The 21,764-nt window shown below is 51.5% G+C and overlaps 9 protein-coding genes across 9 annotated transcripts; 4 read left to right on the plus strand and 5 right to left on the minus strand.

The window, feature by feature from the left end:
- Positions 1-222: 222 nt before the first annotated feature.
- Asppvi_005339 (Zn(II)2Cys6 transcription factor) lies at positions 223-1,512 on the minus strand (the record flags this gene model as incomplete). The annotated part of the gene is made up of 1 exon (XM_043301262.1): positions 223-1,512. The coding sequence occupies one exon, from the start codon at positions 1,510-1,512 to the stop codon at positions 223-225; it is 1,290 nt and encodes a 429-aa protein (XP_043157197.1).
- A 1,696-nt stretch (positions 1,513-3,208) lies between these two features.
- On the plus strand, positions 3,209-5,179 carry Asppvi_005340 (MDR family MFS transporter; the record flags this gene model as incomplete). The annotated part of the gene is made up of 3 exons (XM_043301263.1): positions 3,209-3,511; positions 3,567-4,635; positions 4,689-5,179. 3 exons carry the CDS (start codon positions 3,209-3,211, stop codon positions 5,177-5,179), a joined length of 1,863 nt encoding a protein of 620 aa, XP_043157198.1.
- A 608-nt stretch (positions 5,180-5,787) lies between these two features.
- On the plus strand, positions 5,788-6,845 carry Asppvi_005341 (SDR family NAD(P)-dependent oxidoreductase; the record flags this gene model as incomplete). The annotated part of the gene is made up of 3 exons (XM_043301264.1): positions 5,788-5,967; positions 6,032-6,578; positions 6,640-6,845. The coding sequence occupies 3 exons, from the start codon at positions 5,788-5,790 to the stop codon at positions 6,843-6,845; spliced, it is 933 nt and encodes a 310-aa protein (XP_043157199.1).
- A 61-nt stretch (positions 6,846-6,906) lies between these two features.
- Positions 6,907-8,704, minus strand: Asppvi_005342 (flavin-containing monooxygenase; the record flags this gene model as incomplete). The annotated part of the gene is made up of 2 exons (XM_043301265.1): positions 6,907-8,578; positions 8,634-8,704. The coding sequence occupies 2 exons, from the start codon at positions 8,702-8,704 to the stop codon at positions 6,907-6,909; spliced, it is 1,743 nt and encodes a 580-aa protein (XP_043157200.1).
- Positions 8,705-8,973: 269 nt separating this feature from the next.
- Positions 8,974-10,848, minus strand: Asppvi_005343 (uncharacterized protein; the record flags this gene model as incomplete). The annotated part of the gene is made up of 3 exons (XM_043301266.1): positions 8,974-9,754; positions 9,811-10,267; positions 10,320-10,848. The coding sequence occupies 3 exons, from the start codon at positions 10,846-10,848 to the stop codon at positions 8,974-8,976; spliced, it is 1,767 nt and encodes a 588-aa protein (XP_043157201.1).
- Positions 10,849-10,982: 134 nt separating this feature from the next.
- Asppvi_005344 (uncharacterized protein) lies at positions 10,983-12,382 on the minus strand (the record flags this gene model as incomplete). The annotated part of the gene is made up of 3 exons (XM_043301267.1): positions 10,983-11,495; positions 11,556-12,068; positions 12,119-12,382. The coding sequence occupies 3 exons, from the start codon at positions 12,380-12,382 to the stop codon at positions 10,983-10,985; spliced, it is 1,290 nt and encodes a 429-aa protein (XP_043157202.1).
- A 381-nt stretch (positions 12,383-12,763) lies between these two features.
- Positions 12,764-15,165, plus strand: Asppvi_005345 (uncharacterized protein; the record flags this gene model as incomplete). The annotated part of the gene is made up of 7 exons (XM_043301268.1): positions 12,764-12,955; positions 13,013-13,068; positions 13,128-13,238; positions 13,289-13,348; positions 13,401-13,571; positions 13,619-13,744; positions 13,800-15,165. The coding sequence occupies 7 exons, from the start codon at positions 12,764-12,766 to the stop codon at positions 15,163-15,165; spliced, it is 2,082 nt and encodes a 693-aa protein (XP_043157203.1).
- Positions 15,166-17,805: 2,640 nt separating this feature from the next.
- On the plus strand, positions 17,806-18,537 carry Asppvi_005346 (uncharacterized protein; the record flags this gene model as incomplete). Its single annotated transcript, XM_043301269.1, has 1 exon — positions 17,806-18,537. One exon carries the CDS (start codon positions 17,806-17,808, stop codon positions 18,535-18,537), a length of 732 nt encoding a protein of 243 aa, XP_043157204.1.
- Positions 18,538-20,303: 1,766 nt separating this feature from the next.
- On the minus strand, positions 20,304-21,308 carry Asppvi_005347 (putative AhpC/TSA family thioredoxin peroxidase; the record flags this gene model as incomplete). The annotated part of the gene is made up of 3 exons (XM_043301270.1): positions 20,304-20,643; positions 20,718-21,041; positions 21,283-21,308. 3 exons carry the CDS (start codon positions 21,306-21,308, stop codon positions 20,304-20,306), a joined length of 690 nt encoding a protein of 229 aa, XP_043157205.1.
- Between the last annotated feature and the right edge of the window lie 456 nt (positions 21,309-21,764).

Below are 21,764 nucleotides of genomic sequence, written 5' to 3' on the forward strand. Positions count from 1 at the left end.
GCAAGGGAGACTGGATGCATATGTTGGGCTAATCATAGATCATAAGAGGGATAGATCATGTTCATTATAATTCTCGCACAATGTCCTCCCTAGGTATCATCACATTCCAATTCGGACGGTGGAAAATATAAAAATCGAGTTCATTCCAACGCCAGAATCAATCACCCGCATAAAACACCTCTTTAAGAATCAGGGATAAAACCACCAAGACCTGCATGATTCTCATTTGAATTCAAATTTCCCGTCTCCCACCAAGGCTGACAGTCTCTCCCGCAGCCCGTCCGTGGTGGTACCTAGCCGGCTTTGAATAAATAACCCCAGGGTCCGGTACACCAGTCCACAGTGACCCTGGCGGTTCTTGCTAGGATCGAAGCAGAACATGTCGATGTAAGTCTGGACGAACCTGCTCAACTCCCGCAACTTGGTGAGAACTACCTGGATAATCACSATGCGGCTCGCCTCTTCATCAAGCGTATAGGCTCCAACAGCAATCGGACGACAGATAGTTGCCTCGCCTGCTGGGACCTGAATGTGTGGGTCGCGCATGTTGACAACGGCCTGGTACCCGGCAAGCACCTTGCAAGGGATTATTGCGAGAATGATGAGGAGGCAAAAGTCCTTGGTGCACGGACATGCCAGGAGGGTCGCGGCGGCTTCCATCGCCTCGCCGTTGACCTGTAGGATGTCATCGACGCTTGGCTTGCTGAGGCCCGAATCCGATGAGTTGGCTGAGGAGCAGACTCGATACAGACAGTCCAGCGTCTCCATGGCCCGGCGGACACACTGATGATCGGACGAGGATGTCGGACTCTGACCCGTGGAAACCACTGTTTCAAAAGCTTGTTGATTGTCTGAGTTCATTCCTGTGGCTGGGAAGGTGAACCCAGCGAGGCTGACTGGCGTTAGCCTTTCGTACATGGCATTGTGTAGTGTGGATTGCAGCATCTTGGACATCGACTGGGCTTGCTGCTTTGCCATATCCGACAGGGCGCCGGGGCAGTCAGATAACCGCGGCTGACTGAGACCTGGAGATATGGCCGTCGAGTTCCCCAGTATGTCGGAAAGGTCTGGGGAGAGTGGCTGGAGGGACGGATCGACATCATTCAGAATCGACCCATAGTCGAACTCGTCCGGCCAGCTATGCACCAATGTGCCCATCACCTCGTTGTCTCGCGAGGACAATGGATCGCCGAGCATGGACTTTGGAATGGCCGCTGCGTCTGTTGTGGCAGCAGCAGCCGCAGCAGCCGGCTTAAACTGTTCGAGACTTGCCGAATTCTCGCCATGGTCATGATGGCAGCAAGATCTACTGGATCGCTGCCGAGATCGAGGCGGCTTCCCCATCCGCAATGACCGACTGTAGTGGCAGGGTAGATTGAGCGAACGACATCGCTGACACTCTGGCCTTTCCTGACTACACTTCACTTTGTTGGATGAGCAGCGGTCGCAGGCCGACCGTAACTTGACCTGCGGCTGGTCTTTCTGGGGTGTAGAACCGGTAGACTCTGCCATTGGGGGTGCAGACGCTGTTCATCTGCCGGTTACTATACTTCTTTTCGTGGGGTCTCTGCTTACTGACATTCCCCGCTGTGATCAGAGTGGTCTCCTTTAGCTGTGCAGGCGCGCCGTCAATTATAAACTGATCAGTACAATTATGGCCCCATTTCGCTTTTGTACGAGGCTTATCTACAGGGGTGGCTTCATTTAGCGCGGCGCTGAAGGATTTAGCCTGATGCACCCAGGTTGCCTAGTGATTTGGGCCATCTGATAACCTAACCAAGGGGTGGCATATCGACGCATTTCGAGGATCAATAGCCTATGGAGAGTCAGCCATCATATTCTCTGCAAGGCTATTACGCATGTGGTCTGGAACGTGGCTGCTAGGAATCACGAATAATCACTAGAGAGGGAGTGCAGCCCATAACACGTCTGTTGATGTCGTGATTCAGGTGTTATTGGTTGGATCCTGCCCCCTTGCATGGCGGACCACTTATAGCAAAGTTTGAGGGCCTAGTGCTTATCTAAAACCTACAGTGTTACATCTAGGCCTGTAACAAGCTGCAACTTGTGGCGCATGAGGTACATTCAGACAAGTAATGGGCCAGTGCTCACATGAATCACTGCTGTGCTTCAGTGACTGTCCTCTGGCATATGATGCAGCGCACTATCACACGATGTGGCTACTACTTCAGAGTGACAAATATTCCCTCATGTAGGATGATGTGTTCATGCACCAAGCATTCTGTTGATTAATGGGTTTAGGAAATCTAAATAGGGTTATGGGTATGCCGATCCGTGTTATTTAAAGTAACTCTGCGGCTGACTTTCAGTCGCCCATTATCCCACCAATTGGTTAATAACGTAATTGAAGATGTATCTAATGCCACATTCCTCAGACATTCCTAAACCGCCCCTGCAACTAAACGATTCCCTCGTGGAGTTCATACTAAATTAGCATAGTCACAACAACACAAGACCGGAAGTTAGTTAGAGTCCGAGACTGTCACCTCGGGGTTTTGAGCCTAGTCCCTCAGATTCGGCCCCATTCTCCACATTGGACATAGTCTAGCCGCTGATGGCGAAGCTTCGCGCCTTGCAGAGGGTAGACCGCCTGGGAGCTAAGCGATTCGTCACTTGCTAAACTGCTAAACTTTAGCACCAAAGGAGTAAATGCTGCCTAGCGCCGCTAATCTGGCTGCTTCGGACTCCGAATATCGACTAAGATTGGATGGGAAATCATTTCCCAAGGGGGTTGCCCGTAATGCTTGTCGGGTCTTGTCGTGCCCCTCTCTCTCCCTTGGCTGAACCACCAACGATCTACCCCCGTCCGCACAAAGGGAGCTGGCGTGGTTGAGCCACTAACAACAAATCAGAGCCCAGGAAAGCCACGGGGATTCACATATGAATTTTAAATCAGGTAGAGATCCCTGTCCGGCCATCCTGGGATGATGCCCGACTCGGTCCTAAGGCCGACCTCCCTCTACCCCAGACAAACAGCGCATTTCCGGACTATGTATTTTCCTGTCCTTTGTGAATCAATCCTCGACAGCCAAGAACGAACCCCTATGGAAGGGATCAAGGCCCTGGCTGTGTTTTTCTGTCGCTTTGTCAGTTCTTCTTTGCTTCCCATTATTCTTTCTTCTTGTAATCACTTAATATTCTTGACCACCCGTTTTCCTTTTATTTTGTGATTTATGTTTTATCAATAATGGCCCAAGAAACTCCCGACTCAACGGCAGCAGCCGTGGAAGAGCAGCCCCTGGACACGCGACAGGAGAAGCAGCCACCATCATCAGCGCATCCGTCAGAAAAATCGCAAGGTGTTGTCGAATCCAAATCTGAAGCCAATCCAGCTCCTCCAGGTCCTCTAGGTGGTCCAGTTGGCCCCAGTGGCCCCGGTGGTGGAAAACCCTTTGGACCTGGGATGGGCCCTGCGGTTGAGTATCCCCAAGGTCCCAAGCTCTACTCGATCATCATCTCCCTTTATCTTGCTGGCTTTCTCACCGCACTGGTAGGTCAGCATCTCCTCAGTCGAACTTCCTTGATTGCTGACTGTCGCGCGATAGGATCGGACCATCATCGTGAACGCCATTCCCCATATCACGAATGAGTTCAACTCTATCGACGATGTCGGTTGGTACGGTAGCGCATATCTCTTGACCTTTTGCGCGTTTCAGCTGCTGTTTGGCAAGATCTACTCGTTCTACAATCCCAAATGGGTGTTTTTGACCGCCGTGGTCATCTTCGAAATCGGGTCTGCGATCTGCGGTGCCGCGCCCAATTCGACAGTACTCATCGTTGGGCGCGCAATCGCTGGCCTGGGATCGTCGGGGATCTTTGGTGGCAGTGTGATCATCACCTTCTTCACCGTCCCATTGCACATGCGACCCATCTACTCCGGCATTGTCAGCGTCATCTTCGCCATCGCATCCGTCACAGGTCCACTGATTGGCGGTGGCTTCACCGAACACGTTACCTGGCGCTGGTGCTTCTACATCAACCTGCCCATTGGTGCAGTGACTATGGTGGTACTCGTGCTGGTGCTCCAGATGCCTCCTGCGCGCAAAGCAGGCACCCCGATACGCGAGCAGTTTCTGCAGATGGATCCACTGGGAAACCTATGCCTGATCCCAGGAGTGGTGTGCCTGCTACTGGCTTTGCAATGGGGAGGTGCAACCTATGCCTGGAATAATGGACGCATTATCGCTCTGTTAGTTCTGGCAGGAGTGTTGCTGATGGCCTTTGTTGGGATTCAGATCTGGCTTCAGGAGAAAGCCACCATTCCTCCCCGGGTCATCAAACAGCGCAGCATCGCAGCTGGAGTTGCCTTCACTCTCATGGTCACTGCTGCCATGATGACCTTCACCTACTACCTGCCAATTTGGTTTCAGGCTATCAAGTCCGCGTCTCCTGTCCACTCAGGTGTCATGATGTTACCCACCGTCATCTCATCTGCGGTCGCCAGTCTCATAGCTGGTTTCCTGATCAATCGACTCGGCTACTACACGCCATTCATGATTGGCGGATCAGTGCTCATGTCTATTGGGGCTGGTCTGCTCACAACATTCACCCCGCACATTAGCGAAGGCAAATGGATCGGCTACCAGATCCTCTGGGCGGTTGGATGCGGCATGAGTATGTCTTCTATTCTTATGCGTTAGTGTGAGCGGTTCTAACATATAATCCAGGCATGCAACAAGCCTCGTTGGCCGCTCAAGCGGTTCTCCCTCGCCAAGATGCTCCGATCGGTATCTCCTTGATTTTCTTCGCGCAGTCCTTGGGTGGTTCGGTGTTCTTGTCTGTGGACCAGGCCATATACAGCAACAAACTATCTGCCAACCTGGGTGATATCGCCAACCTGACCGACAGCGGAGTGACGAGTATTCAAGATCGCGTGAGCCCTCAGGACCTGCCACGATTTTTGAACGGATACAACGACGCGGTAATAGACGTGTTTCGCGTCGCTTTGGCGGCCTCCTGCGCGTGTGTTATGGCGTCTGCTCTTATGGAGTGGAAGAGCGTAAAGGCTCAGAAAGGAGGCCCTGGTGGACCTAGTGGACCTGGTGGCCCTGGCGCCCCTGGACCAGGGCAACCGGGAATGGGTCCTGAGAAGGGACCGTCAGCTGCCAATGGCGCAACAACCATGAAGCCGAATGGTGATGCTAGCACTCAGGTTTAGCCGTGGCATACCTGTCTACATTGTCGTCTAGCTGGACAACGCATTTTGTGCACAGCGCTACAGCACGGAGGATGCACTTGAGTTGACGGAGCTTAAGTAAAGGTGCATTCTTTCGAAGAGTCCGATTGTATTGTCTTTGTAATCTTTAGCCCTTCTCGTCCATAGTAATTCTTAGCAAAACCACGCAGCCATTAGATAGAACTATCTCCACTATTGATATGCTCCTGCCATGTACAATACTACTTCTTGCAGAATAGTTCGTTTAGTTCATTTAGCAATTCCAGCACGACAAGCATATGATGAGCTCCTGAATACAGAGTTAGGACTACAAGGCCATTACAGTAATATTTGACAATTGACCAATAGGAGAAATGCTTCGTTTGCCGATAGCAAAGGCTGAGTCTCACCGTGTTGCGTTGTCATCCGTCAAGTGCCAGTCGGACCCCGAAGACCGATCTTTTCGACATGAGATCTGCGTCTGCAATAGCTGCTGCCACACTTGTGCTCGACACGAGCATGGAAGAGTCATATCTAGATCTCATTGACAGAAGCCATCGACAGCAGAGACACCAAGGACATTCTCTACTCAGCAAGTCCACCAGTCCACCATGGCATTGAACCCGCTCCACTCGACGAATCTCTTCGACCTGACCGGCTGCATTGCCGTCGTCACTGGCGGCGGCACAGGTCTAGGACTCATGATGGCCAAGGCTCTCGAAGCCAACGGAGCCAAGGTCTACATAATCGGACGACGGTTGGAAGTCCTACAAACAGCTGCCAAACAAGCCGTAATCTCCTCACATCCTTACTACACTGGTTACAGTATACTGACGTTTTGACCTTGCCTGATAGAAATTCAACAACATTCATCCGCTCCAGTGCAGCATCACCTCACACGCCGAGCTCCAGTCCGCCGTCGACCACATCAGCGCCCAAGACGGCTACATCAATCTCCTCATCAACAACGCAGGCATCTCAACGCCGAACTTGGGCCCGCACAATACCCGACCCACGCCCAAATGGGACATCGCCAAGGTGAGAGACTACTGGTTTCAAAAGTCCTTTGAGGACTATGCGGCCGTGTTCGAGACCAACACCACCGCCGCGCTGATGGTGACGTTTGCCTTTCTCGAGTTACTGGACAAAGGAAATAAGGTACGTGCTGGTGGGACAGGCTCCCCTGGTGCGCAGACCAACGGCAACGGCATTGCCAGTGGCGGAACCAGCCGCCAGTATATCCGCAGCCAGGTGGTCACAGTCAGCAGCGTCGGCGGGTTCGGGCGGGACAACTCGGCCTTTATCTATGGGGCCAGCAAAGCGGGGACAACCCATATGATGAAGAATCTGGCGACATATCTAGCGCCGTGGAGAATACGCGTGAACATAGTTGCGCCGGGGTGTATGTTCTGCTCCTTTTTGTCGGATCTGATAATGAGTGGGCGGTTTGCTGACTGGCGTAGACTTCGACACGGATATGATGGCCGGCTTCTGCAAGGCAACTCACGGCCGATTGCCCATGGCTATGGCGCCGGAGGAGCGGTTTGGGGACTCCCAGGAGATTGGAGGGACGATTGTGTATCTGGCGTCCAAGGCTGGGGCGTACTGCAATGGATTGGTCCTGCTGGTGGATGGGGGTTATGTGTCCAATAAGCCAAGTTCTTATTAGATGGTTGGATCGTGTATTTGAATTCATTCAACCTATACTCCTATGGAACTGTCAGTAGAAATTATTTAGCTTCGACTTGCAACGTCGCCAAGACAAGCGTTTCGACAACAATGGGAGTCTTAACCTCCAGCGCAGCAGGGGCAGACTCCATCTTCTCCATGAGAGACGCCATTTTGTAACMCTGGTAATCATTCTCACTACAGCCGGTGAGCGCTTGGTGGTAGCTGGGGAACCCTCCGAACCAGTTCAACGGCTCGCGCTTCTTGCCCGGAATATTCGCCCCGGTATAGTACGACGAAGACGTCGACGAGAAAACAAAACGGTCCCACAGCCGCTGCGTCAAGCCCTTCCACTCCGTCTCTGCATCCACCGTGTTTTCAACTCTTGTTATTCCTCTGGCTGTCATGTCCAGGATGAGTCGCTCGACAAACTCCCCCTGCAGCTCAATGCAAGCTGGCCCGTTGGAAAACGCTGTCGGCGCCTGAGGTCCGTAGAAAAAGAACATGTTTGGGAACTTGCTGGTGGACAGACCCAGGTTGGTCCTCACTCCTGTTTCTGGATCCTGCCAGCGGTCCTTGAGCGTTCTCCCTTCCGTGTCCCGGATGGAGATTGCGGTCAATGCTCCTGTGTTGGTGTCGAATCCTGTTGCGAGCACAATCACATCGAACCGTTTGAGGCCCTCCTCCCGCGTGACAATGCCGTCCTCGGTGAACTCAATAATCGGGGACGCCTTGCTGTCGATCAATTCGACGTTCTCTCGGTTGAATGCCTCATAATAGTTGATCTCGAACGGCGTGCGCTTTCCCCCGAACAAATGAACCGCCTCCAGGGGGGCCAGCAAATCTTTGTATCTCGGATCCTTGATCCGTTCGCGGGTCTTTTCGGCCCAGAACCGCCACGCTGCCCTATTGACCTCCTCATCCACAAAGACGTCAAAGTATGTCGACAGCAAAGGGTGGAAACCGCCCTTTTCCCAGGCCGCCTCGAACACCTCCCGCCGCTGCTGTTCGTTATCCTCGTGCCACCGACGCGGGACGAACCCAACGTCCTGTCCACCGAACTTTTCGTACTTGGCCTGTCGCAGCAGGGTGGCCAACTCGCCGCTGTGTTTCAGCTGCTGCTGTTCCTCGGCGCTGAGGGGGCGCTGCCGGGCCGGGACCGCAGTGCACGGGGTGCGCTGGTAGACGGTCAAATGGCCCACTTTCTCGGCAATGGTCTGGATGATCTGGACTGCGCTGGCTCCCGTGCCCACAACAGCCACCCTCTTACCATCCAGGTCGATCCCATCCTGGGGCCAGGCGGCGGAGTGGAAACTCGGACCAGCGAAGGTGTTCAGGCCTGGAATATCGGGGATATACGGCTTGGTGGCAAAGCCGAGAGCGAGGATGAACCAGCGACTGCGGATCTCTGTGGGGGAGCCATCTGTCCCGACGCACTCAACCGTCCACTGGTGAGTGGACTCATCGAATTGCGCCCCAGTCACTGTTGTGTTGTACTGGATGTGTCTGTGCAGCTGCCACTTGTCCAGCACGTACGCGATGTACCGCCGGAGCTCCTCGTATCCGGGCAACAACTCGTTCCAGGTCCAGTCCTGGCAGAGCTCCGGATCGGTATACTGGTAAACGGGGTATCGACTGTCGACTCGAGCCCCCGGATAGCAGTTCCAGTACCAGACGCCACCGGCCTGGGGGGCTTTTTCGACGCAGAGGACATTCAGCCCGGCATTTCGAAGTCTATACACGTCAGTATGCGCCTTTTGGCGTCCTTCGTGCCATTGGAGTGTTGTACCTATGAGTTATCCATAACCCTCCGAAGCCAGCTCCAACAACCACGACATCTACGTGCTGTGTACTCGCCATTGTGATGCTTACTATCGAGATTAGGCAGACTATACTGGCGGAAAGGCCTCGTTTTGGAATACTTGGTCCCGTCTGATATCCTTCAAACAAAACAATTCATACCCAATGAGCGTTGACCCGACATGGCCAATGACATCGACCGCTCGGACAACGAAGAGACTAAGGTACTCTCGGTATCCGTTTGGGCCAATAGCATCAATCAAAAAAGAGCAGCAAGTTCGCGACTCTACAGGCAGCTGCATCTACAGCAGTCTATGTACCCCGATACGTCAAGTCTTCAACTCCCCCGCCAATCGGTTGATCGTCTCACACCTCCGCGCCAGCTTCTTTCCGACCTGTCGCATCCCGTCATCTTTCCCTCCAATCGCTCTGTATCTCGCTGTTTCTAGACTTGGCACCCTATCGGTTGAGGAAAAGGCAGCCTCCCACTCTCCCAAAGTCCTCTTGCTCCCCGGTCGCCGTCCCGACGCGAATTCAGCCCAGCTTCCACTCACCCCAGCTGCGAGCGCTAATTCAACCGGGTCGGAGATATAGTATCTACTCTGTAGGTTGTTGAAGACATACGGAACGTCTGAGAAGTGGACGACGCCCAGGTACGCTTTTCCCTGTTGCGCGAGAGCCGCGCCGAAGGGTGTCCGTTGCAGTTCATAGAGATAGATCTCCGGTTCCTCTATTGAGTTGCGGGCATGCTGGAATAACGACGAGGCTTGGTAAAGTGAAGGACAGGTCACCGTGACATCGCGAACGAGGGCTGATGCGGCATGCCAGGCGGGGGTCATTTGTGCTCCCTTCTCCTCATGTTGGACTTGATAGTCGGACTCCGGGTAAAGGGCGAGCAAGTCTGCAATACTCGACTCGTTGAGAGACGGATAATTGCCGGCTAGGAGATTCGAAATGTCCCATTGACTCTTTATGCTTGTTGGGACGTGGAGTGACGCCTCATCGCGATTCCAGCCGATGATGAGTGGGATGCTCTTATTCAGGAGGTGGCCAGTTGACATTAACGCCGAGGGGGCTGAAGGCAGGATCGTGCCGTCAACTGTAGGTATACTGTAGCGCTGGTTAGTCTAACTCACTATTTCTTTCTGTAGGTTCGAGTGACTCACAAGGCCCCGAAACCATCTCCCGGGCTCACTTTGTATGCCACCTCGAACGTCTTGTTCACCAGCAGCTCCAAGGGTTGTTCTCGCAGGCACTCTATCACCGCGGTGGCATTCACTTCTTCCCAAGAAGTCCCAGATGAATCAAGACAGCCGATCTTCCTTGCAACATCCAGAGAATTACTGGCGCTGGTATGTCCGGCCACACCAGGAAGCGAGGTACCTGCACCACTCTGGGCAATGACCCGACGAACAGGCAGACTCTCGTCGTCCGAAGATGCCAGCAGATGCAGGCTCGCAAACACCGCACCCGCGTCCTCCCCAAACAGCGTCACATTGTCTGGATCCCCGCCAAACCACGCAATGTTTCTCCTGACCCAGTCAAGCGCGAGGCGCTGATCCCGCAGACCAATGTTGGTCGAGTTGGACGCGCGTAAAGCTGGGGAATCCGCGAAGCCGAACACTAGCGACAGTCAGTAGTTGCAGATCGCACGGATAATGTGGCAATGATGTACAATTCAGTCGATAATTCATAGCTACATACACCATCGGCGTCCCAAGATCAACGGCTCGTCTGATGAGTCCGACTGGGTCGTAGGAGCCGTCGTAGATTGTTCCCACGGTACTGCCGCCGCCGTAGATAAAGACCATCACGGGGAGCTTTTGCGCATTTTGCGTCGCGCCTGTGCCTGCTGGCCGTGCAATGCGGAGAGTCAAACAGTCTTCTGAGACATTGGGGAGGACTGTGTATGGGTCCGCGGGGAGGGGGATATGCGGCTGGGGACATGCGGCTCCCGGGAAGGTGGCGTTGATGATGCTGTTCGCGGTGGGTGTATAGGGTCTTGGGGGCGAAAAGCGATGGTTTCCGCTCGTGTCGTGGGCATACTGAATGTTGAGGAATTCTTCGACATACGTGCTGGTGCGGATACCGTTGTAGGTGATGTTGGAGGCGGGGTCGAGTACCGTTACAGGGGATAGAGTGTCATACCCGGTAAAGGGGTAGATAGAGGCGATACCTAGGATTATTTGCTTGACGGACAGCATTCTGGCATTGATTTTATGTTCAATACTGCGCCCAAGGGAGTTTCTGGATATGATTCAGACAGAGTTCTTTGGTTAAGTAACATGTGCATTAGTGCGTCCTTCGGGGACCGAAGCTGCTCAACCCGAGGCTATCGCTACTGGTCCCGGCAAACCTCCAAGATCGTCATCGCACTACCCACAGGCTGGATAGCGCGGCTCACGTTCAAGGTCGAATCTGCCGCATGGACCAATTCTTCCCACTCGTCCATCCCCCGCTCATGGCTGTTGAACGTCTGCATCATCGTCATATCCCGCACACGCAGCAGCGCCTCCTCGCTAATCGGTACAGTACCGGGATTGGGAAGAACGGTGTCCATCACAAGAATGCGAGCACCAGGCCGAAGGGCAGCAGCCAGGTGAGACAGAATTTTTTGGGCCTCTTCGCGCGGCCAGTCGTGCAGGATCATGCGGAGCAGGTACACATCTGCGTCGCGCACGGGCTGCGGGGTGAAGAAATCGTGGCTCTGGAACGTAATTCGCGAGCGCATGGCGTCAGGGACCTGGGACTGGGAAGTTTCAATGACCATAGGAAGGTCTTGGACGATGAATCTCAGCTGCGAGTAGGTTTCGGCGAGAGCAATGCTGGCGTGGCCGCTGGAGCCACCGACCTATTGGGCAACAAGTCAGAAAAATGGAAAACTTTAGGAGGATATGAAATATTAGCGTACATCTACCACAGTGGCTTTACCCAGACTTGCCCAGTCGTATCCCTGGACCAAGTGCTTGACGTTTGTAGCCTCGCCCTTGGCCACGTTCTTCATGTACCCAGAAAACCGCTGGGTAAACTCGGGAGAGCTGGAGAGATAGTCGAAAAAGGGCCGGTCCGTATTGAGGGACAGATTAAATGCAGTCTCTGTCTTCTTGGTTGTCTCGCCCCATCGTTGCGTCGCTTCGACCAGCTTGGGCGCCATCGGTGCCGAGTCCTCAGCCAGGAACAGCGCCCAGTCGCACAGGGACGGGTTTGATACGAAACGCGCGGATGTCTTGTTGTGCGCAACCTGGTTCAAGACCGGCTCCTGAAGGAAATTCCCCGTGATAGCCATGCGGGTGATGCTCTTGAGCTGGTGAAGTGGTACGTGGGCCGCGGCCGCGAGATCGGTGTACGAGATGGTGCCCTCATGCGGGACGAGAGAGGGGATTTTGAAGTGGCAGAGCCATTGGATGGCGGCAAGATGTTGAGGCTATCTACTTTCAGCATCCATTTGTTGTTCGACATTGTCTGTACACCCACGTAGACTGCTAATCGTGCCAGGTATTGGTTGGGCTCGATGATGAGCTGTTGGAGTCGATAGGCACTCTCGAGAATGACCTGTCGAGCCTCTTGAACCTCGGCAGGTGCAGATAAGGGTAGTGTATCGAGGCCATTGAGTCGTGTATCATCAAAGGAAGGATGTGGATGGCCTGTGGAGGCACAGAAGGCTGTGATGACTTTGGCCGCAGCACTGATCTGGTCAGCAAAGACCTCGAGGGCAGGGGCGTGTGGTGTTTTCGTCATGGTTGAGGGCTCAATCGTATCACTCTAGCTGTATTTTGGTTTACAGGACCTAGCTGAGTCTATTATTAAATGCACAAACTGAAACCTGCCGCAGCGTTAGGAGTGATTGTCCCTCGGCTACGACATCCCGAAGGGCGCTTCGGTCCCCGAAGATACAATGTAAGAGGTCCATTCCAATCCAATCACATTGAGAGTATCCAGATAATCTTACAATCAAATAAGTTTAAGTATATTGACGAGTGAATGTTCCTGGTTCATCTCCTGCAGACGCGAGCCCGAGCAGTTAATGACTGCATCTCCCACTGTGCTTCTTGTGGTGCTGACCACATCCGATCTTGCTCCTCAACTCTTTCTTTCTTTTTGATATTTCTACTATTCGGCATGGAGCGTCGTTTTACAATACTGTTCCTGTTATTGAGCCATGTGCTCACTGCATTTGCGGCGCATGCCAAACGCGAACTGACTCTGACCTGGGAAGAAGGTGCCCCAAATGGCCAAAGTCGCCATATGATCAGGACAAATGGCCAGTTTCCGTCGCCTACTTTGATTTTCGACGAGGGCGACGATGTGGAGGTAGGGTCTTTATCGCTTCAAAATACTAAGGGAATATGAAGGCTTATAGTTCTCCAGATCGTCGTCCACAATCATATGCACCAGAACACCACAATCCATTGGCATGGAATCCTGTAAGCCTTATCCTCGCATATTCTACAATGCTTCATGAGCTCTGATGATGACTGGACAGGATGCAAGATACCCCGTGGTCCGATGGCGTTCCCGGTCTGAGCCAAGCGCCTATTGAGCCCGGCGAGAGCTATATCTATCGCTTCACTGCATATCCTCCCGGTCAATACTGGTCTGTACTAAGTGCTTTCCCAAACGCAAACTTCAGACTGATCGATTCAGGTACCATTCGCATTCGCGAGCCACGTTGTTGGATGGTCTCTACGGGGCGCTCTTTATTAGGTAATCTGCATGTGCTTATTGTTCTGCGATAATCAATACTAACGCACTCAAGACGGAAGCCAGGAACTCCAGGACCGTGGGCAATGATCAGCGAAGATCCAGTGGAGATCCAAGCCATGGAACGCGCTGCCAATGATCCCCGGATTATCATGCTCTCAGACTGGGATTACTACAACTCATCCCAATACAAAGAGGCTGACGCAAACAGCCATCTCCAGATATTGTACGAACAGGATCCCTTTCCTTTAGTCCACACGCTGACCGTTCCAGCTGTGTCGATAGTATTTTGATCAACGGAAAGGGGAGCGTTTATTGCCCGGGCCATCAGTGGCTCATTGACAAGCAAATTCCGTTTATGCTCAGAAGCTGGCCAAATGATACCATCACTGACAAAGGGTATGTCCATGCTTCGTCTCTTCCAGATCGAGAAGAGCAATATTGACAATCACAGCTGTTTTCCATTCGTTCCTTCCACTGAAGGCCCGTGGCTCAAGGACGGCAACGTCTCTGCCATTCCTCCAGGGTTACAAGAGGGCTGCGTTCCCTACACCGGTCCTACCGAAATCATCGAGGTCGATGCCCGCGATCGATGGGTCAGTATCAACTGGATTGGAGGCTCGACGTTCAAAACCCTGCAGCCCACGATAGACGAGCACGAGATGTGGATCTACGAGGTTGATGGCCATTACATCGAACCACGCCGTGCAGATACGTTCCTAATTTGGGCCGGGGAGCGATACTCGGCTCTGGTCCGGCTCGACAAGAAACCAATGGACTACTCCATCCGCGTGCCTGACGGTGGCTACTCGCAGATGATCACAGCTTTTGGGATTTTACGGTACAAGAACGGGGACCCGGACGCTCGCCGGCCTCCTGATCGGTTCGGCGTCACGACAATCTCGCAGCCCTATTTCGGCTACAACGCCTGGCCCACACGTGACGGGATCGTCTTTCTGGACAAACTCGACCTGCCGCCCTGGCCGCCAAAGGTTCCCTTCACCGGCGATGGCGACGCAATGCACGTCCTGTACCTTGGCAAAGCCAACTCGACCTGGGAATTCACTCTGAGTGGCAAGAAGAAGTACCCCTCGGACCGGTCGGCGTACCAACCTCTGCTATACAATGTCAACTCTCCGGAGGCCCGCGATGACGATCTGATCATCCGCACTCAAAATGGGACCTGGCAGGATATCGTCCTCCAGGTGGGTCACTCGCCGCTCTGGCCGGTTGACTTCCCGCACGTCGTGCACAAGCACGCCAATAAGTTCTGGCGACTGGGTTCTGGTCAGGGACTCTGGAACTACTCCTCCGTCGCCGAGGCAGTCGCTGATCACCCAGAGAACTTCAATCTGGTCAACCCACCCTACCGGGATACCTTCCTGACAGAATTTACAGGAACGATGTGGGTGGTCCTGCGGTACCAGGTGACTTGTCCGGGAGCGTGGTTGCTGCACTGTCACTTTGAGATGCATCTCGACAACGGCATGGCCATGGCCATTCTGGACGGAGTGGACAAGTGGCCCGAAGTGCCGGATGAGTATGCCCTGGGCTCCCATGGATTCCGTGTGGAGGAAAAGAGTGAGCTGCAGAACACTTTCCTCCAGCAGGTCATTGGCTGGCTAGTCAGCCAGGTGTCTGCGTGGCTGTTGGGGGCTGCAATTGTAGCATCCTGTATAGCAGTTTGGGCTGTTGTCCGACTCAGAAGATGGAGAAAGGAGAGGCAAGCGATCACGATCAACTATAGTCCATTAGCATCCGGGCCCATGGTTAGTCAAGATGACAAGGACGGGCTGTTGTCATTTATCAGCCATCCTTAGTCTAGGCTTGCATACCCATTGTCATAGTGGTATACGGTTGCCACCTTGTTTATATCAATACATTTCCATACACTAGATCATGCATGTTTCTGGATTCTGATCACATAACAGATGTTGAAAACCAACCTCTTACTTTAAATTCATTGTATCTCTGTTCAGATCTGAACGTGTCTTGCATATCCACCACTGTCGTCCAATTGATTCAATGTTGAGAGCGCTTATTATTCTCCAGCTGATGATGTGTGTATTTCCGGCTGAGATGTCTATCAAGCACACCTCCAGTTTTGTTCAGCACACCCAAATAATCAGTCACACCTCTCCTTTATCTCTCTTTTCCAGGACATGAATCAACATCTATGTTCATAGTGCCTTAGACGTCTGTGTCTCTGGGCTAACTGAATCCAGAAATGTCATCATCCAAGGCAGCCACTTCCAACATCCTAGGAACTAACACAGACCAAATACCCCTCTCCTCCATTCCACCATTATCAAATACAGTCATCCACAACTGTGTTCGTTATTGCCCAAACACATCTACTACAAAGCCACAGCCAGAAATTTTCCCATTTATTCCCATTAGCCAAGCTATAAGCAACCCACCTGGTGGCAGTTCTCGAAATATGATCCGGCTGAGTGGTGCCCTGTTCTCAGTCCTTGTTCGTCATGCATGACAGAAAATCTCAATTCTGGTACTGAAAACTAGAATCCAGCTTTGTCTCTTCCTCGCTGCACTAGACTTCACCATTGCCACCACTTCAATCCCAACAATTGTGTCTTCCTTCCACTCTGGACGGAGCTATGTCTGGATCGGCTCCGCGTACCAACTTGCTAGCGCCGCATCGACACCCATCTGGGGGAAACTATCGGATATCTGGGGACGTAAAGCCATTTTACTCCTGGCCATTCTTATATTGGCAATTGGATCGATTATCAATGACGGGGATGATGCTAACAGGCCGATCTATTCAAGGTGCTGCGGCTGAAGGACGACAATCCGTGCCCGTTTCCATTGGCTGGGGTGATAGCCCAGTTCAACTGATCTGGTGAAGATGTAGGTGATGGCCGTTCGAAGGTATGTCCAGAGGTGTTTCCACTCTAGGGCTGGGTTTCCATCGTCACCGGGGTCGGTTGATCCTTTAGCGACCTTGAGCGATCGGTAGATCTCAAGCTCAGTAACTGGCTCCTTTCAGCCTGTGAGTTGCCTTTCAAATTCGACCAAGTCGCTCTTTTACATAAATCATTACCTGATTCTCTCTATTTATTTTTGACTGTGAATGACACTCGTGATGGGTGTTAGGAACCTACTGTGGTCGATATGCTCCATTCCTCCTTGGCTAGGCCAAGCATGTAGCTACTCTATTAACATCCATAAGTAAAAGTGATTTCGGAATCACCTGTAGGGACCAGAAACACTTCAGGATCCTTCTCCTCACCCCACGCATATTTTGTGACCTGTCAAAGATCCAAAAGAAATTTCGAAGGCCGGAATGCAAGCCAATCCAGCTTTGGCCCACAGCCGCAAGAATACGAACTTGTAGGGCCATGGCCTTTCGTCGCAGCCTCGTACTAGGGAGCTTCCATGGGTATGAAGCTGCGCTTCGCCGCCAAGGCTGAACGAGTGATCAAGCTTTCGACGATTTGACGGAGCACTGCCCCCGAGCAAGTGATGCTTCCTTTCTACCTTTAGTACTACTGATGGATTCTTGTACTTTACGTGAATGGTTGTCCTTCTTCAGCTCGACCTCTCTGGACTGCCTAAAGTCTGTCAGTTGCGTTTTTCTTCAAGCTCTGACTATGGAGCATTATATCCCGCACGTCAGAACTATTGCTATGTCTCGTGACAACGTTTTACAGACCTGTACAGAACAGTGGTAGAAATGATCAATGACGCTTTCTTTTTCCATTTCTTGGGGTTAAATGTGGGTTATGCAAAGCCTTAAAAGGCAGACAGCACTGTGGAGTAGGCACCCAGATGATCTGAAACATGCATCTTGTATATAGCAAGGAACTCAATGTCATACTCATTCTGTAGCAACACACCTTGTTTGCTTGCGTAAAAATATGGGTAGCCTTACCTTGATATGTGTACCACCAGTGCTGAGTCTGATAGCTTTGCTACAGGGTTTAAACCCACTTAAGGAGAAGGCTATAAATTAACATGGATATAATTACTAGAGTCAAAAGCAGAAAATTTATGGTAATATTTGGCTATAAATTTCTACTGCTCTGTATGTATTGAAGTGCACATATTTGAATGAACATTGACATCCATCCTGATAATGATGAAATAAACAATATTCTGAGAGCTAAGTGGAGGGTGCAGAATCTAGTAAATTCACTTTGCTGGGTGGGGCTCTGTTTCAGGCAACTAGTTAGCGCTTATTTGCTTATTTGTGTAGCTCAGGAGTAATATTGATAACATGCAAACATTAAGCCTTTCAGCGCTACTGCGCCCTGGTCAAGTAAATATTAATACATCTAGACTAACCTTAAAATTAGGGGTACCAATTCTTGGGAGAATTGTCACATCGCTATTGACCACAACGCTCTTTTGACGGTAGGTTGACAACCCCCCTTTTTCCATGACGGGGTTGAGGGAGGTCAGTACTGAGATTGCGTATCTTCAACCAGAACCACACCATGGAACTGTTCCTCACCATCATCGCTTTCCTACCCGTGGTGAACGCCTGGGCATTGATATGGCGAAACGCATCCGACTACCCGACCACTGAACATGACACGCAGCCTCTACCCTGCAAACAAATCAACCAAACCAAGGGCAAAGAATTCAACTGGGATGCCCAAAATGGCCCCTGGTGCATCTATTTTTTCACAGAAGCAAATTGCACCAATGGTAGGGGTTACGAATGCAACGGACTGGACTGGAACGCCCCAGCAGCCGTGGATTTATTGTCCTTTAAGATCGAAGCAAAATCAGTCTCATCGTCTGCCGCTACTTCGGTTTCTACTGTAACTGTTATACCCTCCGCTACAGACGGCACCTTTCCAGTCAGGAATGCCACAGGGTCCTCGCTATCTGGTAGCCAGGTCACGGGTGTAGTCATTGGCACGATAGCTGGAGCCGTGACTCTAGCTCTCGCAACATTTTTCCTTGGTCAGCGATATCCGAGGCGCTCTATGGAAACAACAGCAATAGCTGATTATGAACCTGCGACTGTTCTGGATCAACAGAACCCACTTAACGACCCCAGCAACGCAGAAAGATTACAAATTGCGGCGAATAATCCCCCAACTACTGCGATGCAGAGCCGTCCTCAACATCGTGCCGAGCTGGTAGGGAATACGGGGACTGTGGAATTGAGTGATACTCATAGGGTAGTGGAAATTGCAGAGCGAGACTGGAATGCTTGAACTAGGTACTTTAAGTCTATTTCGGCCTAGCAGTGGTGGCAACTCAAGTCTCATGGGCAGTAAAATCGTTAGCGGCATGGATGACCATAGGATTACATTACAGGAGTACCTGGAAAGGGGGATCACTAATTGTCTATCTATGCTTGGATAAGAAAGATCTTATGCCGTACCTTCAGAACAGACAGATGTATGAGGATATTATCGAAGCATATTCATGATATCCGGACTGCACGGATTCTCCGCTAGATATATATTAGCAAAGCGTCTTTGAGTCGTGCGTGAAGTCGTTTGGTTACGTCTGGACCCAATTGGATCTATCTCTAAGATTATTGATTGGCTTTATCTCCTGAAATGGTATGTGATTACTGTGTGAATAACTACTCAACCCCTGCCGTTCTCAAACTCTTTCCCCTTTCTCTTGTGTAGCAATGGATATAACCTTATAGTCTACACACTGAGCTTGACCATTGCATGGGAGACCAGCTCTGTGGGTAATGCTACAGGTTGATCAAGATTTCCTCAACTGACCAAGAATGACTGACAGGTTTGGTTATTGGGGGCCGGCAAGGCAATTAAGAAGGCGTCAAAGGGGAGACCGTCAAATAAGCTACCTAGCGGATGATGAAGGTATTGGGGACTGCTTGTCAAGGAAGGTGCAATCACATCAACCGAGGTCTTTGTTTCGGATCGCCACCAGTCTGTACTTGCTTGGCTGGATACCAACCAGCCAGTAATGTCAACTGCCAGCAGTATACACCATATGGTTTCGGCGCTACCTGATCATCTATAGGCTTAATGGGCAATCGCGCGATCCAGTCACTGGCTGGTACTACCTAGACGACGTGTATCGCGCCTACAACCCGGTCCTCATGCGCTTTCACAAGCCTGACCCGTGGAACCTTTTCACCTCCGCCGAGATAAAACCGTACGCCTACAGTTTGGGGAGAACCGATTAACCGCGTTGACTCCAGTGGGCATTTCGGCTTGTTTGGAAGGCCGCTACAGCGAGTATTTTGAAAGAAAACTGCCTCATTACTAAAGCTTCAAATAATTATGAAATATTCGCGTCGTACTCGATTTTAGATTACTAGGGTGCCACTGCCCTCGGTGATAGCTATATAAATCTTCACACATTTCTCATCTCAAGTCTGGTCGTCCACACTAGGACCCTTATTAAGCTGATTTTAGCTTATTTAATAGGCAATAGTATTGATATAACTAATTATCACATCATTGAATAAAATATACGAGATCACTAGAGCGTGGCTATCATACTAGAACCATAATGAGGATACTGGTGGTCACCTGATTAGGTACTGTGGGTACCACTCTCCGCAATCTTGGGGATCAAGCCATAATCCACGTGGCTGATCAGATATAGTGTCAATCAACTCAAATCAACCCAAACCAGCAACATCAGGAATACTATGCAACAGCTCCATCAAATGCAATAAATCCAGACTAAAGACAGATAATCGATGGTAGAGTCCTTTTTAAAGCCCTCGATCGTGCTATGGATGAAGCCTTGAAGAAACCCACGAAGAGGCGCTTCCGGATAGATTGAGTGAGTGAGGGTTGACAGGGAGGCTAGTTATAGCTTTGAAACACAGACAGAAATGGAACCACACTATTACGCCTATGAATGACATTTGTTACAGATGAAGCCTGGCGCATCTGTCCCACGCAGTAAAATTCACTTCTTATCTGTCCAAGTTATCGGAGAAAAGTGGCATCAGACATCACACCTACAGTGGAAGAATAATACTTTAATGCGGAAGAATATGGTCCTTAGCCAACGGTGTGAACCGCAGATACGGCTTCACAGTTTGCATGTCTGGAAACTTGACCCGCGCCTCCTCGTCGGCGACACTCGCGGGGACGACTACATCATCACCGGGCTCCCAGTTGGCGGGAGTGTTGACGGAGTACTTGTCGGTCGCAAGCAGGGAATCCACGACACGGAGCAGCTCAGTGGTGCTCCGACCTGTGGAGGCCGGATAGGCCTGGATGAGGCGGATGACCTTGTTGGGGTCGATGATGAAAACGGAGCGGATCGTGTAGGCGATGCCGCGAGCGTCGACGTTGGTGGTGTCTTGGTGGTCGAGCCTGTCCTTGGTCAGACTTTGTTAGTGAACGGGCCCAACTACCGCAGACGAGAGAGAAAGAGAATCCACACTCACATATCATAAGTACGGGCGATCTTGCGATCCTCGTCCCCAATGACAGGGAACGTCAAGGAACAGCCGGCGAGCTCGGTGATGTCGTTGATCCAGCCATCGTGCGACTCGATCGAATTGGCTGACAGGCCGATCAGCTTGACGCCGCGCTTGGCGAACTCCGACTGGTGTTTGGCCAGGTCGGCCAGTTCGGTGGTGCAGACGGGGGTGTAGTCTTCCGGGTGGGAGAAGAGGATGACCCAGTCGTTGCCTATCCACTCATAGAAGTCGATAGGACCGATGGTGGTGTCGGCTTGGAAGTTGGGGGCTTTGGATCCCAGGCGGAGTCTGTAGATGGACGCATAGTCAGGTGGAATTGACAAAGGGACTGGCAATTGCGCATCGTCATCTTATCAAAGCCCAATGATGACCAAACAGTAACAAACAGGGCCCGGAATGGAAAGAGAGGGGAAAAAAGGGCAGGGGAAAAAAAAAAAAAAAAAAAAAAAAAGGAAGACCTGAAAACATATAAGACGACAGAAACAAGCACGGATCATCAGAAGAAAACATGGAAGCGTGGGTATCTTACGGCTTGTATTCCACTTCCTCAGGCATTGTAAGCGGGAATTGACTCTTTTCAAAGCCCGGGGTAGAGTCACTGTGATTAGAAAAGTAAAAAAGGGCCAAGATCAAGGACTGGTTATTCAATAATAGCTAGGGACCGGGTTAAGTCGATATTTGAAAAGACCAAGTTTGGAGACATGACATAAGAAGGTCAGGAGTTAGTCAGATAGTCAAATAGTAGAGGAGGGAGGGAGATTGGGAGGGAGATTGGGAGGGAGATTGGGAGGGAGTAGATAGAGCCAGAGAGAGTAAGAGTAAGAGGGAGCGGGAGGGGAGAGGGTTCTGGACCTTGCCAGAGCTAACCAGGGACGTCGTCATTATTGGATTGATCCAATGCTCGTGCCTGTCCTGTTGTCCAGACATCTATTGCAGCCAATAGAATCCATGGGACACTCCGCGTCTCCATGCTTGTGCCAGGAACGGGTTAGCGCGATAAAAGCTTGAAGA

This window comes from Aspergillus pseudoviridinutans (genome assembly GCF_018340605.1).
Source record: "Aspergillus pseudoviridinutans IFM 55266 DNA, scaffold_3, whole genome shotgun sequence".
Taxonomy (NCBI): domain Eukaryota; kingdom Fungi; phylum Ascomycota; class Eurotiomycetes; order Eurotiales; family Aspergillaceae; genus Aspergillus; species Aspergillus pseudoviridinutans.